The following is a 14,306-nucleotide window of genomic DNA, read 5'->3' as shown; positions in this document are numbered from 1 at the left end:
ATATGTATACATAATATAGTTAAGCAGTTTATATGCTGCTATTTAAAATACATATTTCCTTTTCTAATATTTTTATTTTGTGTATATAAATGTGTTGCCGGCATGTATGTTAAGTATACCCATGTTGTGCAGTGCCCGCAGAGGTCAAAAGAGGGTGTCGGATCCCCTGGAACCGAAGTTGGGAGATTGTTATTAGCTGCTGTGTGGGTGCTGGGTATCAAACTCGGGTCCTCTGCAAGAGTAGTCAGTGCTCTTAACCTGCTAAGCCATCTCCCCAGTCCCTGTTTCTTCTTTCCAATTTTGTCCTTTCACCTGACACATGTTCCAGTGGAGCTACAGAAATACTTCAGACATTAAAAACATTACTAGTATCTTTTTTCTACCTTGTGTTGTAAATAATGTAGGTTCAACATACTGTCTTAAAAATAATTTTTATGGAGCTGATGAGATGGCTCAGCATGTAAAAGTGCTTGTCTCACAAACTTGATGACCTGAGTTAGATCCCCAAATTCTACAATGGAGGAGAACCTTCTGAAAGTTGTCTTCTGACCTCCACATGCATCGTGGCACATGCATATACACACTGATACACGTACACACATAATAATGAATTTTTGTTTTGTTTTTTTGAGACAGATCTCCCTATAGTTCAGCTGTCCTGGAACTTACAATGAAATGTAGACCAGGCTGGCCTCCATCTCACAGAGCTCTGCCTGCCCTTGCATACCGATTGCTGAGATTAAAGGAATGCACCACCATATCTGGTGAAATATTCTTTTAAATAATATTTTTATGCTGAGCATGGTGATACTTTTAATCCTAGCACTCTGGAGGCTGAAACAGGATAGCAAGTATAAGGCTAGCCTGAGTAACTTGGACTACATAGCCAGAGCCTATGCACCATCCTAGAAAAAATTAATAATAATTTATGTTTAGAGATAAAATTTGAGTTTTTATATCCATTAGCCAAGCAGGGAAACATTCTTAAACAAATAACATATTTGTTTTTTTCTCTTACTCTTTAATCATTATTTTAGTAATATATGTTTTGTTTCTCTTACTCTTTAATCATTATTTTAATAATAAAAACAACGATCCTTTTGTAATCTGAAGGACCAAGGTATTTTACTAATCAATGGTTTTATTTTTCTTTTTAGGAGAGAAGCCACAAGTCTTACAGGCCGTTAACAGTATTGACATTTCGCTTAAATTATCTACTTAGTGAACTAAAACCGATGTCCTACCATCTCCTAAACACAATTTTTCATGCTATTGTTAGTGTGATATTTCTTAAAGTCTGCAAGCTTTTTCTGGACAAGAGGAGCAGTGTGATTGCTGCTCTCCTCTTTGCAGTGCACCCGATACACACAGAAGCAGTAAGTCAAGTTAGAAATTGATTTTTTAATCTAAGTATTTGTAGACTTCTCTTAGTAGGAAAGTCTTACCTCTCTAATGCACGGTCTGTCTTCTTTATTACATAAAAAATTTTTAATTAAGTTTTTAAACATAACATTTATTCATTCAAAAACACATGTAAGGTGCTGGGAACTGGCTCACTTGGTAAAGTGATTGCCACACAAGTGTGAGGATCCGAGTTTATATCCCATCACCAATGTAAAAAGCCAAGAGTGGCAGCACACACATGTACTCCCACACTGGGAAGGTGGAGACAGGGAAGCCCTAGGGCATGGTTTGGCTAAACAGTAAGTTCCAGGTTCATTGAGAAACCCTGTCTCCAAGAAATAGGTACAGAGCAATGGAGGAAGACACCGATCATTAACCTTGGGCCTCTACATACATGCGCAACTGCACACACACAAAAGAATGTGTAATCTCTTAATGTTACTAAGAAAAATAGAAATGAACACAGTTTTTCCTATCAAGACACAGCCAAAATAATTTTTCTTGGCAACCTTGAAACTCCAAAATTTCTTTCCAGGGAAGAATTAAGTTATACACTCTGTTTAATTGCTTTCCTATATGTTTTCCTTTCTAAACAAAAGGATATGTATTTTAGAGACTGATAATGTCTCTCTTTTGCTATCCTAAATGAGGTGGTATCTGGTTGAATGATTTTCCATACATTTACAAAAGTGGTAGATTGTTTCAAATTGTACATTGAGTTCCATTGCTTTAAAAGGCAGACTTTGAAGTTTTTGTATCTTTTAATGAAAGGTACTTTTAAAGTTTGTTATATTATCAAATTTATACCTTCATATGAAGAAAACACGTTAAGAAAATATGTAGTACTTAGATTTTTTTAAAGAATTCTTCTAGATATTATATTGTAACTAAGATGTTATGTGAAACTGGGTAATGAATACAAAGAACCTCTCTAATATTTTTGCAAGATTAAAGTAATGATAAAAGAACTGTTAAAAATGGGGCTGGAGAGATGTCTCAGTGATTAAGAGCTGTTTTTCAGAGAACCAGTTTCAATTCTCAGCACCCACATGGCAGCTAACAACCATTTGTAACTGCAGTTCCAGGGAATCTGATGCCCTTTTCTGATCTCTGTAGGCATTGCATGACATATGTGCAAGAGCACTTACATACAGACAGACAATACACTCATACACATAAACTAAAAATAAGAAATAAAATATGTTTAAAAAACTTATTTTTAAATATGTTTTAAAAACTGTTAAAAGCCAAGCGTGGTGGCAGCATGCCTTTAATCCCAGCACTCGGGAGGCAGAGGCAGGCAGATCTCTGTGAGTCAAGGCCAGCCTGGTCTACATAGTGAGTTCCAGGACAGCTGGGGCTACAGGGAGACCCTGTCTCAAAAGGACAGAAAAAAAAAAAGAAGAATCACTGGTAAGTGTTCCTTTCTGAATGATACCCAAACTCACCACCTGAGGGCACTCACATGTCACAGAAAAATCTTAAAATTATAGACTTTAGTTTCTAGGTAAAGTGTTGGTATTGTTTATACATGATAAGCTTTCAAGATACTCTGTGTTAATATGAATGCTCCTCTCTGCCTTTCTTTTTCTAGGTAACGGGTGTTGTAGGAAGAGCGGAACTTTTGTCATCTATCTTTTTTCTAGCTGCATTTTTGTCATATACTAAGTCAAAGGGGCCAGATAATTCCATAGGTAAATGTCTTTTTTTTTCTATAATTATGAAGTTCAATCAAATAAGGTTTATTTTTTCCAAGTGTTTCTTATAAAATATTAAATAATATTTGGGGTTTGCTTTTATTTTTTTCCTTTACCATGTATGAAAATACAAGGCATGTAACATCAGCATTAAAATTTTTTGTAAAAACAAGTATAAATACCAATATTTCAGATATATATATATTGTGTGTGTGTGTGTGTGTGTATATGCAAACTACCATACACGGAGCTGTCAGAGGACAATGTTGGCTGTTGGTCCTCACCTTCTACCATGGGACTGATTCCCTGCTGTTTTACTACCCAAAAACCTGGGATTTGTCTCCAACTCCCAACTCTCTGTAAGAATATTGGGATTACATGCTTGTAGCCATGCCTGGCTTTGCTTGTGCTCTAGAAATTCAAACTCAGATCTTGCTTGCACAGCAAGTGCTTTACCCACAGAGCTATTCCCCAGCTTTTAGTTATCTTGGATAAGAAGAATTCATAGGCCGTGATGCTATTCAACTTTGGGGGACGGGGGGACAGGCACTGTAGACCTAAAAAATGTTTGTTGGGTTTTGAGACAAGAGTCTCACTATGCAGCCCCAACTGGAACTCCTTATGTAGACTGTCCCAGGCTGGCCTTGACCTCACAGTGATCCACCTATGTTTAATTCTGGAGTACCAGAATTAAAGGCATATACCACCACACCCAGAAAAAACAGGGCTTCTTAAATAGTAGGGTTTGGGGGGGTTTTTTTAGGGGGAATCTTTGTGAGACACAATTTCCCTGTTTCCCCCCCAACCCCCCCCAGCTGGCCTGGAACTCACTATGTACAGCACACTGGCCTCAATCTCACAGAAATCCACCTGCCTCTGCCTCCCAAGCACTGGGATTAAAGGTGTGTGTCACCATGCCCCTTATTTAAATTGTCTTAATCTTTTTTTGGTTAATGTTAAACTGAGTTTTTTCCTGCTTTCTCTCAGAGGCAGGGGTTCTCAATATAGAGTTCAAAGCACTGATAGGAATATTTTTTAACTTTAACTACACTTAATGGGAACTGGAGTTGTAGCTCAGCTGTAGTTGTATGAGTGCTTTCCTAGCAGTCAAAGGCCCTGGCACAGAATAAAACTGGACATGGTAATGCATACTTGTAATCCCAGAACTTGAGAACTGGTGGCATGAAGATCAGAAGTTCAGGTAATCCTCAACTATGATGATTGTATGAGTTGGAGACCAGCACTGAGATGGCTCAGTGGATAAGAGCACTTGCTGTCAGAGGACTTGGGTTCTGTTCCCAGCATCCACGTGATGCCTAACAACCATTAGTAACTCCAGTTCCAGGGTATCCAACACCCTCTCTGGCCTCTGCAGGCAGAGCATGCATGTGGTACCCTTACATGCAGACTCATACACATAAAATAAAAAATCCCTCCCAAGCCCATGTGACCCCTGAGGAACACATCCTCAAACGACCTTAAGAGTAAAAATAAATCTGTTTATAAGAGTCCATATGCATAGCTAAAGGCTACATAACAAGCAACAATGCCAGACAGGCAATAACTTTTTTTGAGCTGTTGGCCAGGGAGGCCAAAGGGATTCCCAGATAGTAACCCAGCATAGAACTGGGAAAATGAACAGCAGACCCCAATCTTATCCAAAGGAATATTGACAACTGATTACCACTAGATGAGAAACAGCTGACCCTCCTAAAACAAAGACCTCTAGATAGGCTGACTAGATTCACCAGAAGGGCAAGTAGTGGGGAATGCTGGGGGTGTTGACAACACAGCACACAGTAGCAGAGATATCAGAGTATAAGGGCTCTAGTGGGGGAAGGGAGGCTATGGGAGGGTGCTATCTGGGAAGTGGGTGTAAAAATAATTTTTTTTAAATGTGTCTGAAAAAAATAAATTTAAAACAAAAATTAGGGAATACATAAAATAAACTATGTATTTATGGGATAACATAGTATTTTGATGTAAATGCATAATGTATCAGGTTAAATATCCATCTCCTTAAACATTTATCACTTTTCTGTAGGAAAAGCATTCAAAATTTCTTCTAGCTTTTTGAAATACATAGTTGTTATTCATACTCACCCTACTAGACAGTATCACACTAGAACTACTTACTACTGTCTAGCTTTAATACTTAATTGTAGTACTTAGTACTCAGTTGATCAACCATTCTCCAATTCCTCTCTTCCCTCCTGCCATCCCCAGTCTCTGGTAACAACTATTATACTCACAACTTTTTTGAGAGCAACTTTTTTAGAATCCTCAGTGACTAAGATCATGTAATAATTGCCTATACAGTGATTTCCATTTCTATCTGTTGCAGCAAATAACAAGATTTAATTATTGTGTGGTAAATAGCATTCTGTTGTTCATGTGTACATTTTCTTCATACATTGATCAGATGGCACTATGTTAGTATAATTCTTTGCTATTGTGTATAGTAACACAATAAACACGAGTGCAGTTATCTTGTGGGCATACTGATGTTCCTTTTAGGAATAGGATTTCTGAATTATGCTAATTCTGTTACTTTTTTAATGTTTTATGTGTATGAGTGTATTACCTGCATGTGTATAAGTGTACCTCTGTTGTGAAATACCTGCAGAGACAGAGGAGGGCACTGAATTCCCCTGGACTGAAGTTGCAGGTGGTTGTTAGCTGCCGTGTGGGCGCTGGGAATTGAATCCAGATCCTCTGCAAGAGCAGCCAATGCTTTTAACTTCGGAGGCATCTCTCCAGCTCCTGAAACTTATTTTTTTTAGGAACTTCTATACGTGTATTCCACCATCTTGCTATTTTTTTTTCTATATTTCTGTATGGCCAGTTTCAATTCTAAATGGAGTAATATGTAACTGATTTTTTAAATTATTTTTCTTTGTGTGTGTGGTGTGTGTGTGTGCACGCGTGCATGTGCTTGCTTGCATTGTGGTAGTAATAAAACCAAGGGTTTTATGCATGCTAGGCAAGTGACAGTACTATTAAACTATTACTGCAACCCCCTTGTACTTTAATTAATAGCCATTTTTACTGGAATGAGGTGAAATTTTGGTTTGATTTGCATTTCTCTGATGGTTAGTGAAGCTAGGCATTTTTTTATACTCAGGGCCAATTCCATGTTTTCTTTTGAGAAATATCTATTTCCCATTTCTTGATTGGGTTATTTTTCATATGCATGTATCCAAGATATTCATTGTCAGTAATGTTTCTCCCATTCTGTAGCTCTGCTCTTGATTGGTGATTATTTCCTTTGCTGTGCAGAGAGCTTTCATTTTTTTGTTTTGCTTTCTTTGGTTTTTGTTTTGTTTTAGCCTGATGCAGGCCCATTTATCTCTGCTTTTTTGTTTCCTGTGCTTTTGAGTCTTAACCAAAAAAAATCTTGTCCATTCCAATGTCTGAACGTTCTTCTGTGTTTTCTTCTAACAGTTACATTGTTGACTTGATTTTTATAGCTGGCTTGTTGATAACCACTTTTGCAACACCATTTATTGAATGTTGACTCTCTTCATTGTATGGTTTTGGCACCTTTATCAAAAACCACTTGGCTGGACATGGTCTGTGCTTTCTTCTAGGTCGTGTGTTCTCTTCTGTTTTGTTTTCATGCCAGTACTTTTTTGACATAAATTAATACCATGCATGTTGGATAACTATTCCTTTGTATGTTATCTGTTTCTTACTCCATCAAGATTTCTGCAGTGCTACAATCTGGCCTTTACAACTCCCACTAACCAGATTCGTATAATAAGAAAAACAGTGGTATATCCAGACTCTTATCAAAAGGAGTCAGGAGAGGCTAAAACAGAAGTTTTAAATTTTTCTTATTCTGGGGCTGGAGAAATGGCTCAGTGGTTAAGAATCCTGACAGCTCTTGTAAAAGACCTAAGTGCGGTTCCCAGCACCTACGTGGTGGATAACAACCATCTGTAACTGCAGTTCCAGGAGATCTGATGCCCTCTTCTAACCTCTGTGGCATTGCATGACACGGGTGCACCTGTCACACATGCAGGCAATAAACTCATACACATAAAATAAAAATAATAAATTTTTTAAAATTACTTATTCTTGCCTTCTACTTTAGATGCAGTCCAATTTAACACATAAATACACCAACTTAAAATAACCTTGAATGCCAGGGAAACTTCCTGTGTTTTTCCTGTAAAAAGGTTTTTAGATGTCATATTTCCTTCTCACTTAGACTTTTCCTATGATTAATTTTTGGGGAAGGAGCCAACTTGCTATTTTATCACCATTAGATCAAAATAATATAAAACCATGTTCATTTTTTTGTACATTTATTATGCCTTTCTCATTCCCTGTTTAAAATTTTTTTGTCTTTTATTTGTACTTGAGTATTTTGCATGTATGTGTGGTAGGACACCCATGTGTGCAATGCCCTCAGAGGCCAGAAGAGGGCGCCAGATCTCCTGGATCTGGAGTTATGGATAGTTGTTAGCCATCGTGTGGGTGCTGGGGAACTGAACCCAGGTCCTCTACAAAAGCAGCCAGTACTCTTAACCACTCAGCCATCTTTCCAACCCTGTATTTTTCATTTCTAACCTCAAAACATATAGTTTACAGTTTATTTATGATTTTTTTTCTCCCTATTACTCAGTACCTTTAAATTCCAATTGGAAAGATGCTGAAACTTGCTTTAGGCCTTGTGCTCTTAACCCTGAGATAATTGTATATTAAATGACTTTGACTTGAGGCCATACTTTTATTCATCATCTTTATATTACCCATTGTATCTCGTTTTATGTTATTCTCTGCAAAATTTTTCAGTGTCTGATTTGTTTAAAGACCTTAAATTTTGGATTATTCATGCTTTAGCCATTCTTTGAAGGTTGATTCAATCTCAAGGCCTTTGCATTGTTTTAGGTTTCTGCCCAATCTTCGCTTGTAATGTAGCCAATAGCATCTCTTCCTTTGCCTTTGGTTGTTTTCCGTAACACTTATACTTTGCACCATTTGGCAAACTGTGTCACTACTTGTTTACTTAATTGCCATCTGTCCCACATTGTTCAGTGATTGAAATAAGTAATACGTGATTGCTGAAGTTATGTATCTTTTACACCTGTAGAACCCAGCTAATATTCTTAGTAAAGAAAAAAGAACACTGTAGATTTAAATGCTTATCATTAACCTGTTTCATTTTAGTTTTTACCTTTATGAGTTGTATCCCACTTCAACCAAGAGTTTCAAATTTCATGTTTTTAGTGAAGTACTGATGTAACAACATATATGGATATATAATTCTATCATATTTAGCCCTATTAATTTATTCAAACCACCCTATTTTAAAAGATAGTGTTAGATCATTTTTATCTCCAAGAAACAGGTTAGATTATGTATCTTGATATTTTGCTTTGACTATGTAAAGCAAAAAGATACAGAATTTAAATGTATCTTAAAATATGAAGTATTGCTAATGAAAAATAATTAAAATGTTGATAGTGAATTATAAGACAATTTAAAAGTGTTTTGTGACATTCAAAATTGTTCTTTATGGGTTTATTTTTTTGTCCTTCCATTGCAGTGTGGACCCCAATTGCATTAACAGTGCTCTTAGTGGCTGCAGCAACACTGTGTAAAGAACAAGGAATAACAGTTGTTGGCATTTGCTGTGTGTATGAAGTATTTGTTGCCCAAGGGGTAAGAAAAAATAGAAATTTTACTTTTCTTTGGTTTATCCTGGCTGTAATAGCTTTGTTTCAAAGCATATCGTTACATATATGTAATCATTCTGCTTGCTAATAATCATGCCAAGACTTATTTTTTTTAAAAAATGTATTTTGTCAACTTACTGGAAAACAGTTTTATGGCTTCTTATGGTTTTGTTTTGTTTGTTTTGTTTTGTTTTGTTTTGTTTTGTTTTGTTTTGTTTTGAGACAGGGTCTCCCTATAGCCCCAGCTGGCCTGGAACTTGCTGTGTACAGCAGGCTGGCCTTGAGCTCACAGAGATCTGCCTGATTCTGCCTCCTGGGTGCTAGGATTAGAAGCATGCGCCACCACACCCCAGTGGCTCCATATGTTTTTAAGGCCTGGAATCTTTAGACAGTTTGTGAAAGTATCCAGTGATACCATTCAGGCTAGTTAATTATTTACTGATTACTGAACTCAGTTTCATTCTTTACCAATTCCATAAATTGTTCTACGTGCATCTAATCTTAGATTTAAAAAGTACTGCATTATTGGAAACATGGATCGTTATTGGTTATTTAAACCTTTTTTCTTTTTCTTTTTCAGTATACTTTGCCATTATTATGTACTGTTGCTGGACAGTTTCTCCGTGGAAAGGGTAGTATTCCATTTTCTATGCTGCAGACATTAATAAAACTCATTGTCTTGATGTTCAGTACATTATTACTTGTTGTGATTAGAGTCCAGGTTATTCAGTCCCAACTTCCAGTATTTACAAGGTATGAAATTCTGGTTCCTTTTTGGATTTTCCATTCTTTATTTTTGACTTAAGGTTTTAGGCCATCATAAATGCTCCAGAAGTTCTTTAATTTATACTTAAGTTTTCAATGATTATTTCATTCTGTTTTCAAGCTCACTAATCACTCTGAATTGTCTCTTTAATTTCATCTGTTATTTCTCATCTTAAAAGTTCGTGTCATCTCTAAAAAGAGTCATATTTATACTTTTTTTTTCTAGTTAGGTATGGATCTCATACCTATAAATTTGAGCCCTTGAGAAGCAGAAACAGATTGACTCCACAGTTTGAAGCCTGCCTTGGTTACATAGCAAGTTCGAGGCCACTGGGCCCACATTGCAAGATTCTGTCTTATTTTTTAAAAAATGAGCAATACAAACAAAAAGGCTGTTCTAGTTTTAGGCAGGTTCTTGTGCACAGCTGCGCACTCAGAGCTCTTAATGTCTTCCATGTTTCTACATGTTCTGCTTTGATTTGTCATCTCCAGTTGTACATTCTATCATGTATACTATTTTTTTGATCAGTTTATATCATGTAAATTTTCTCGTTACTATGAGTTGAATTGATTACAACTGGTAATTTTCAAATGTTTATCTTTTAATTTTGCTTTTAAACTTTATTTGTGCGACCACAGTAAGCCTTAGAAGAGGAATAATTGTGTTCCACAAGATCTTTCTGGGTATTTGACCTTGGAACTAAAATATGAAAATTTCCACCCAACTTCCAAGTAACTATTTTCTGGTCAGTTTGCTATTAGGAAATTTTATATCTGATTTTTTTCAAGATATTCTTTCCTGACTTAGTTTTCCTATAACTGTGGTTAACAAGAAACTACGAACTAGATGGCTTAAAACAACAAATTGATTATCTCGTATTCAGGAGATTTTATTTGTAGTAATGTGGCACAATAACTCCGAGGAGGAACGTAGTCTATGCCTGTGTCCTAGCTTCTGGTAGTTGCTAGCAATTCTTAACATTCCTTAACTTGTTGCTTCCTCATTCTAGCTTGGTCCATCTTTCTATAACCTTCCCGGTGCATCTGTCTTCTGCTCCTTGTAAAACAGCGCTAAGTCATTGGATTTAGTGCTCAATCTAGCCTTGTATGACTTTTTCTTCAGTTAAAATCTATTACTTTATCTTAAAATATTTCTACTGCAACATTTAACCTTTTACCATTTTATCTTAATTAAGATATAAAATGAAATTTATAATAATTCCCTATCAATTTAAAATCACTGGCATTACATGTCAGAATTTTTTAAATGCACTAATGGGGCTGGAGAGATGACTCAGTGGTTTAGAGCATTGGCTGCTCTTGCAGAGGACCCAGGTTCAGTTCCCAGCACCGACATGGCAGTTGTAACTCCAGTTCCAGGGAATCTGACACCCTCTTCTGGCTTCTGTGGGGATTGCACACACATGGTGCCCTAAGTCCATGTAATATTTTACTATAACTAATTATTCTCAGCATTTTTTAAATTTAAGAAACAATTTTCAACTTGTTTAGCTTTTACTTCTGAGTCTGTTCATGTTAAACTACATTCATTCAGGTATTCGTGAAATAGATTGAATTATAGATATAGACTCTTCTCACCCCTTATTTTACATGATTTTATTCTGTCATTCTTTCTAAAGAATGTTATACACGTGTGTTTTGCATATTAATATGAGCATGTAAAAATGTGTATACATTACAGTCTGTTATATTGCCATGCAAAGTCAATTTTAATATGATTTTAATTATTTTAACGTTAACCCTTTCTTTAAATCGGGTATTCTAAATAAGTTACTAGTTGTTAAAAATGTTTGTGTTTTCTCAGAATAGGAAAAATGATAGCCTTAATTTCAACTCTACTAGTCTTCAGAAAGTTCAAGTTTTGACTTTCAAGATATATTTTCATCTATGTAGAAAGTCGATGTAAAAGTTCTTAATGATACTGTTTGTTCAAGTGTTATTTACTTTTTTACTTTTTCCTTAACCATTTCATATTTTTCAAACAAAAATCAAGCCAAATATGGTAGAGGTTGATGCTTAATTGACTTACCCATTTAAAAAACAAAGCTGGATTTTTAAAGGCTTGTTTGTAAATACGGTCATTTAATTTAGTAATTTGGATTAAAAAAAACAAAAATCTACAGCTATTGATTTTTAATATACTTGTTTTGAAAATATTTTGCTTAAGTTACAGAAAATAGACTATAGAAATAAAGTACATATTATCATAACTTGGACAAAAACTAAGTAGGAACATGTTAATATTTACTAAGAGTAAAAAAGGAAAAATGAAGGAAAGGTCTAAGTGATGTGATGAATGAATGAAATGGATAGCGAAAGGAATGTAATGAAAGGACAAAGGCAAATTCTTCATAGGAACCATAATTTTTATTAGTATTTAGTTCTAAAAACTGTCTCATGGGAAAACATTGTTAGATGTTCTAGAATCTTCCATATAGCAAATACAGCAATGATTCTTATATAGCTTTTTTTTATCACTTTTAATTATGTCTTAATTTAATGGAAGTAGTTCTCCAGAGTACCATAATATTATGCAAGTCTGGATTCTTCCAGTAATTGCTAAAAAGAGATGACCTGCTTGGTCTTTAAGCAGTTCTCTGTAAATGTCACTTCTCTCACTAGACATTTAGGTTACTCAGTTTGATAGAGACAGCAGAGTCTGAAATACCTACAAAATATATTTGTCCTTTTTTAAAAAAAATTATTTGTGAGTGTGTGCATGTGTGTGTGCATGTTTGTGTGTGTGTGTGTGTGTGTGTGTGTATGTGTATGCATGCGCTTCATGCCTGCAGGTGTCCACAGAGGCCAGAACATGTCAGAGCCACTAGACCTAGAGTTACAGGCAGTTGTAACTGACTGACATGGGTGCTAGGAACCAAACTCAGGTCCTAAGGAAGAGCAACAAGTATTCTAACTGCTGCACCATCTCTCTAGCCCAATATAGTTGTTCTTTTATGTAATACTATTAGAACATACTTTTAAATTTTGCTCTCATTGAATGTGCGCTTACATATTTAATATATAAAATTTGTATTTTAAAAGTGGGGTTTAGGGCTAGTAAGATGTCTTAGTAGATAAAGGCACTTGCCACCAAGACTTACAACCTAAATTTGATCCCCAGGACCTACATGGTAGAAGGTGAGAACTGATTCCTATAAGCTGTGTTCTGACTTTCCCACCTGTGCTGTGGCACATGCATGCCTACACACATCACACACACATGCATGTGTGCACTAATGAAAAATGTTTTTGAGCCCACAAAATTTAAAAGATGGAGTTTTGTTTTCTTTTGTGTTTGCTGTGCATATAGTAATCTCTATTTGAAGAGCTAAGGCAGAAAAAGCATGAGTCCAAGCCTAACATGAGTTATGTAAGGAGTAATTTTCTCAAGAAACCAAGGGCAAGGGCCTGGAGAGTTTACTCTGACATTAAGAGCGCTGGTCCTGCAGAGGACCCAGGTTCAATTCCCAACACCCCCATGGCGGCTAACAACTGTTTGTAACTCCAGGTCCAGCGGATCCAATGCCCTTTTCCAGCCTATGCTGGCATTGCACATCAGAGTGCACTTACATACGTGCAGGCAATACACTCATACACAAAAATAAATAAAATATTTTTTTGAAAAAAGAAACTAAGGGCCAAGATATAGCTCAGTAGCAGAATGCTAGTCTGTCATATAGTGCTGGTCTTTCACCAGCATTGGAGAAAAGTTTCATTAAATATCTTTTTTTGTTGTTCTTTATACAGGTTTGATAATCCAGCTGCTGTAAGCCCAACCCCTACAAGACAGCTAACTTTTAACTACCTCCTTCCTGTGAATGCTTGGCTACTATTAAATCCTTCAGAACTCTGTTGTGATTGGACCATGGGAACAATACCACTTATAGAATCGTTTCTAGATATTCGAAATCTTGCCACTTTTGCTTTCTTTTGCTTTTTGGGGACTTTGGGAATGTTCAGTCTCCGATACCCTGGTGATTCCTCCAAGACTGTCTTAATGGTAAGAAGCCTTAGCTTTTCAAATAATGTTGCATTTGGTTAGTTAAGTACGAAACTGTCTTTAATTTTTCCAAAGCTTGTTTCTAGAAATGTATTTTTTGTTCATCATTTCCAATTTATGAATTTATGTTAGATTATGCTAAAGTGATCTATCAGAATTTGTAGGTGTATACACATTCAACAGTATAAAATGGTAGCTCATAATTTTCTAATAGAAACTAATCACGAAGCATCCCTTTTGTATTCATTTTTTTCTTACATATTTTAGTTTTATCTGGGTTATAGGCATTTGAAAACATGGATTGTATTGTATTCTTGTTTCACTGGCATTGAGAACAGTGTGAAATATGCAGCTAAAAATGCATATCTTAAGTTGTCATTAGCAAGATTTCAATTACTTGCTAAGGTAGCAAGTATATGTCCAGAGACCAAGAATTATTTCTTTTTTTTTTTTTTTTTTTTTTTTTTTTTTTTTTTTAACACCGTTTTTATTTTGTCTTTTTCAAACAGAGTCTTCCTGTAGCCCCAAGCTGGCCTGGAACTAGCTATGTACACCAAGCTGACCTTAATCTCAAAGATCTGCCTGCTGAGATTAAAGGTGTGCACCATCACGCCTAGCATGAGCCCCCTAAACTAGCATATTCATTCAGTAGACATTTCTGGTTGCAGCCGGTGTTCCTGACAGCATTTGAGGCACTGATTATGTTAATCATCCTTATTTCCAAAGAGTTTGTAA

At 36.0% G+C, this 14,306-nt stretch overlaps 1 protein-coding gene across 3 annotated transcripts in view; it reads left to right on the top strand.

Annotated features, from left to right (window-relative positions):
* Positions 1-14,306, top strand: part of Tmtc3 (transmembrane O-mannosyltransferase targeting cadherins 3) — a 49,599-nt gene that overhangs the window by 10,249 nt on the left and 25,044 nt on the right. For all 3 annotated transcript variants that reach the window (XM_008824080.3, XM_029559176.1, XM_029559178.1), the window contains exons 3-7: positions 1,158-1,376; positions 2,999-3,098; positions 8,656-8,771; positions 9,366-9,538; positions 13,319-13,571. In XM_008824080.3, coding sequence (XP_008822302.1) covers positions 1,158-1,376; positions 2,999-3,098; positions 8,656-8,771; positions 9,366-9,538; positions 13,319-13,571 — 861 coding nt within the window. The remainder of the gene's footprint in view (positions 1-1,157; positions 1,377-2,998; positions 3,099-8,655; positions 8,772-9,365; positions 9,539-13,318; positions 13,572-14,306) is intronic.

The sequence above is a fragment of the Nannospalax galili genome, unplaced genomic scaffold, assembly GCF_000622305.1.
Source record: "Nannospalax galili isolate Female #2095 unplaced genomic scaffold, S.galili_v1.0 scaffold191, whole genome shotgun sequence".
In the NCBI taxonomy this organism is placed as follows: domain Eukaryota; kingdom Metazoa; phylum Chordata; class Mammalia; order Rodentia; family Spalacidae; genus Nannospalax; species Nannospalax galili.
Note: the sequence above shows the minus strand (reverse complement) of the source record. Positions and strands in the feature narration are given on the sequence as shown.